Source organism: Sinocyclocheilus rhinocerous, unplaced genomic scaffold, assembly GCF_001515625.1.
Source record: "Sinocyclocheilus rhinocerous isolate Xijiao unplaced genomic scaffold, SAMN03320098_v1.1 scaffold242, whole genome shotgun sequence".
Lineage (NCBI taxonomy): Eukaryota > Metazoa > Chordata > Actinopteri > Cypriniformes > Cyprinidae > Sinocyclocheilus > Sinocyclocheilus rhinocerous.
In genome coordinates this window covers 189,304-194,219 of record NW_015638945.1, presented here as the reverse complement: position 1 = coordinate 194,219, position 4,916 = coordinate 189,304, and the positions used below count along the sequence as shown (strand labels likewise).

Here is a 4,916-nt window from a genome sequence, read left to right as displayed (position 1 = left end):
GTGTGTGAGTGAGTGTGTGTGAGTGTGAGTGTTTGTGAGTGACTGTGTGTGTGTGTGAGTGTGTGCCTGTGTGTGTGTGAGTGTGTGTGTGTGTGTTTGTGAGTGACTGTGACTGTGTGTGTGTGTCTGTGACTGTGTGTTTGTGTGTGTGGGAGTCTGTGTGTGTGTGTTAGTGCTGGTCGTGTGACTCACGATCTTGGGGTCGGCGGTGATGTTGTTCAGGTTGTTCTCATCTCCTCCGGCCTGGATGTAAAGTGAGCGGGCGACTAGTGTGGCCACTTCAGCCAGAGACTGAGTGAGGAAGGAAAGCTCGGATGAGTCTGACCGCACTGACACTGATTACAGCACAGTAAATACATCAGCAGGAGTTACACACCTTGGCCGCGTCCGTCTCGTACACCAGCTGTTCGTCTGGACTCAGGTCGGGAGGATACGTGACGTTCAGGTTCTCTGCGTCGTCGTACAGACTCTCGTAGTATCTGTTTCAGGTACAGATGACAAAAAACACGCTAAATGTGTCTTCAGACGCCTGACGCACACGATCATAACAAAGGCTTCACACAGCGACAGAGTTCATATCAGTCCGTCAGGAAACACAGTCATGTTCAAAAACAGCTACAAGAACTCGACGATGGATTCGGCGACATTTGTGTTCAGGATATTAAACCTTTGACAGATGTTCAGGTAGCTGATGTATGACATGACCAGGGACTTTTTAAAATCAATATCAAGATTACTAGGCTAAATTTGTCAGTATATAAGGAAAAATCTATTTAATCACCTTTTTGTCTTCAGTAGTTCATTTTAAATAGTTCTGCGATGTGACAAATAAATTAAAATTTTATTAAAATATTAAACTAATTTTTTTTATTTAATTTAATTTAAATTATTTATTTCCAGATTTGCACCTTTTTGTCTTCAGTAGTTCATTTTAAATAGTCCTGCGGTGTGACAAATTAACTCTAATAAATAAAAATATTGTTTATCTATTCATTTATTCAAGTTAAATTAAATTAAATTAAATACTAAATCAGCAGAAGATGCTATTTTCATGGCACATTAAATAAAATTAAAATATATTAAAATAAGCACAATAGCAATAATATTTCAATAAATAATTAAACTTATATACAATAATTCAATAATATTTTCCTTACAAGAGTATAGAAATTAGAGCAATTATATGGGCTATTTCAGTTTGATATCTGATTGAAAATCCAAAATTTTCCCGGGAAAAAACTGTTGCCTAATATCATTTAAAGCAAGCTTCCCAATAAAATATTGTTTACAGTCTTACAAAAATCACATGCTGGCTACAAATATTCTGTGTATCAATAATTCACGTCATCATATGTTTCTCCATTACTTTAACTCATCAAATTAATTTAACCAATTTCAACTTATTATACATAAAAATGTAAGGCAGCTCCTGAACTAAAGTTTTTAAGTTGGAAAGTTGAGGTGGAAATTTTACAGTGCATGTATAATAATGAAACAATAATAATCAAAATACAGTAGAGATAGTTATAGATGTTCAGCACGTCACACCGCAGGACGTCAGTTTAAGTATTTTATGTTTGTTCTCAAAGTTATATACAACTTCAGATTTACTAACACTTAAAAATTACACCAGAATATGATGTGACGGATCAGAGTAAGTCACGATTATCATTATTATAGTTCCTGAAGATCATGAAAAGAGTCAAGACTCTTTAACTTCATTAGCAGACATCAGTCATGATCCGACCTTGAAACATTAAAAACTAAATCACAGATTGATTCTGATTTGAGACCTGTTGTTGAATGAGGTGTTATGGTCTGCCAGCACGAGGCCTGGGATCCCTCTGACTCTCAGGAAGCGCTGGAAGGACGAGGGCGGCAACGGCTGACTGACCGACGGCTGATCCACTGTGAGGTTCAGACCAGCAGCAGCAGACTGCACTCTGCTCATCATCGCCGACACCTGAGAGAGAGAGAGAGAGAGAGAGAGAGAGAGAGAGAGTGAGGGCGAGCGAGATAATGCATGAGAGAAGAGAGAGAGTTTCCTCTCCTCCTCACTCACCTCTATGTCCACACTCTTGTTTTGGCGGGATACGGGGTCAGAGTGCATCCAGAGGCTCCGCCCACTGCGCAGACCAACCTATTAAAACACAGGAAACCTGTTACTAACATGCAGCATCTCAAACGACAAAAGACATCCGAAACAGGCAAAAGCCATCTACGTGTAACTTCAGTGGGAAACAAACGAATGACAGAGCAGATGATGTTAAATATTAAACTAAACGCTGCATTTCTCTATCACGCATTCATATCATTTCTATTCATGTGGCTTTTTTGGTTCCTTGAAAACTAATGATAATGATATTCCAAATGCCCAGTCAAATCAAATCTGTTATTTGACGTTCAATGCTTTTTTTATGATATAATAATAATTAATGTTTTTTTTTTTATTAGAGGTGTGCAATTAATCGAAAATATAAAATAAAAATACAATAATCGAGATAAAACTGTTATTGCGCCCCATTCCGCCCCCTTTCAAATCAGTAAAATCATATGTGATTTTTGCAAATTGGGACATGCTTGATTTATTAAATTTGATTAGATTTATTCATGTTTTTAAAAGCATGAAAGAGAACTCGCGTTGTTCCTCAGAACAGAACACGGACATGTAAATTCATCTTTTAGCTCAAGGTGTGCGCCTAAACGGTCAAATACATGCAAAAATGTGTCAAAATGCAGCGCTTGGTGATTATTAATCACATAAACCCTCGTCGGTTATGTCTCAAGTGAACGTAAACAGCGAGAATGAGAATACGTGCGTAACAGTAAATTGGATCCGTGCGGCTCTTAAAGTGACAGCAGCCTAATAAACCTGCTGCTGTCTGTGTCATTAATGTTAATCAAACAACAAAAGACAGAGAAAATCACTCACTGCTCTCGACTGAAGGACTTTTGTAGCTTTAATAATAAACAAAGGAAGTTTAATTCTTTCAGTGAAGACTATGCTGTTTTATTTTACATTCGCTCACCTCACTCTTCTTGTCAGTCAGCTCGACTCACTCTCCTCACTGGAGAAATTAAATCTGATCTGTGATGCGACTGTCGTTCGGCACGCTGCATTGAGCAGCCGCGCTCAGTTTTTAATTGTAGTGTCTGTTCTTTTACTGAACTAAATGATTTTTATTACTATAAAAAAATCAAAACGTTGGTGGGGGTCGGTGACACGGTGGGCAAGTGACGTAACCGGTGTTGCGGCTTAACACCGGTATAACCGTCAGCACCGTCTATCACGGCAAGCCTAATCTCAGTATGCAAACGCGCTGCTCTGAACTAATTTACAGTGCATTTCTTATTTTGGTCGCGCATGCGGACCTGCGGACCACTTATGTGCACCCCTGGTTATAAATATAAACATAATAAAAACATCATAATAATATTGTTAATAATAGAATATAAATAATCATAATAAAAAAAAAATAATAATAATACTACCAACATAATATAAATAATATATAAATAAAAACATTGTTATTGTTATTATTAGCAATAATAAAAGAAAATAATAATAATAATAATAGAACATAAATAAATTGAACCACCAGAACAACAGTAATATTAATATTATCATTATTAATACAAATATTAAAAGAAACTAATAACAATAATAAAAATCAACGATCAAATCAGTTATTTGATTTTGTTACATGCTTTTTTAAATGAAATAATAATAATAATATTAATAATTGAATATAAATAACCATAATAATAATAAAAATAAATATTATAATAAAAGAATATAAATAAACATGGATGTGTTCGTACCTGCCCAATTTCCAGCATGGAGTGCACATTGTTCAAGTCAATAACAAAATCGTTTCTTTCCATGTCATACACCATTTTTGAGCTGCCAATGTAGTCAAAGGCTTCCTATGAGAGAGAAGGAGAGCTTGTAAAAATATATAAAACTGTAATAAAATACACGAACAGATGCTTACTGCATACTTCTACTCATACAGCATCTCCGCTGTAGTGCATACTAGTGTACTGCATACTGCACAGTATATACTACATGCAGCAGTACACAGTATACAGTGATAAACAAACAGGTCACATGACCTCGTTATGTTACATGTGTAACAGCGAGTGGTTACAAATGTTAATATTCGCATCATTTTAAATCCAGTTTTGTATCAAAATGCCTTCACTTCTCGCAGTCGGATCTAATAATGATTGAAGAATAATGTGTAAATTATGATGCTGACCCCTTGGAAGAAGCTGAAGAAGATATTGTGAGGGGGCGGAGCTTCCTGAGTGACAGGATGGAGGGCTTGAATGGTGGCCAATAGGGTGACGATTCCAGACACGGTTCCTTCGGCCGACGGCGCCTGCTCCCAGAAAAACGACCTGCCGTCGAGCTGAGACACAAAAGAAGAGTGTTCGGTTCACAGCTGGAAACCTCTAGCAGAACATGAGCACAAATGTTAGTCTTGAACAAACATCTCGAGTCTATTCCTCACCCGTGTGGCTGCGATGACGACGCTCTCGTTGGCTGCGTGGCCCTTGGCGCTGTTGTTGAGGGGCCGAGTTGATGTCCAGACGTTAAAATCACTCAGCGGGTCACACAGGACTTCTGACAGGAGGCGAGACACATGGAAAATAAGTATGCTTTAACAGATGCTCATAAACAGTGTCAAAACTACATGTGTAGGTGAACAGATTTCCTCTGGTGGGTCTGCTATAATGGCAATTTTATTTACAGAATGTTTTTAATTTACAGAAATTAGGAGTGTGCATAGATTAAAATGAGTAAATACAATAATTATAATTAATCAAATAAAATAATGCTGAATGTTCTTAAAGGTTCCTGCTCTTTTTAATCAGTTTTAAAATTTAAACGATTAAAAAAGTATATATAT

General features: G+C 37.0%; 1 protein-coding gene across 1 annotated transcript in view; it reads right to left on the bottom strand.

The window, feature by feature from the left end:
• Nucleotides 1–4,916, bottom strand: part of ncstn (nicastrin) — a 16,740-nt gene that overhangs the window by 5,003 nt on the left and 6,821 nt on the right. The window contains exons 10-13 of the mRNA XM_016565488.1: nt 2,063–2,140; nt 1,794–1,963; nt 377–479; nt 114–291 (exon numbers count right to left, since the gene is read on the bottom strand). Of these exons, the coding sequence (XP_016420974.1) occupies nt 114–291; nt 377–479; nt 1,794–1,963; nt 2,063–2,140 (529 nt within the window). The remainder of the gene's footprint in view (nt 1–113; nt 292–376; nt 480–1,793; nt 1,964–2,062; nt 2,141–4,916) is intronic.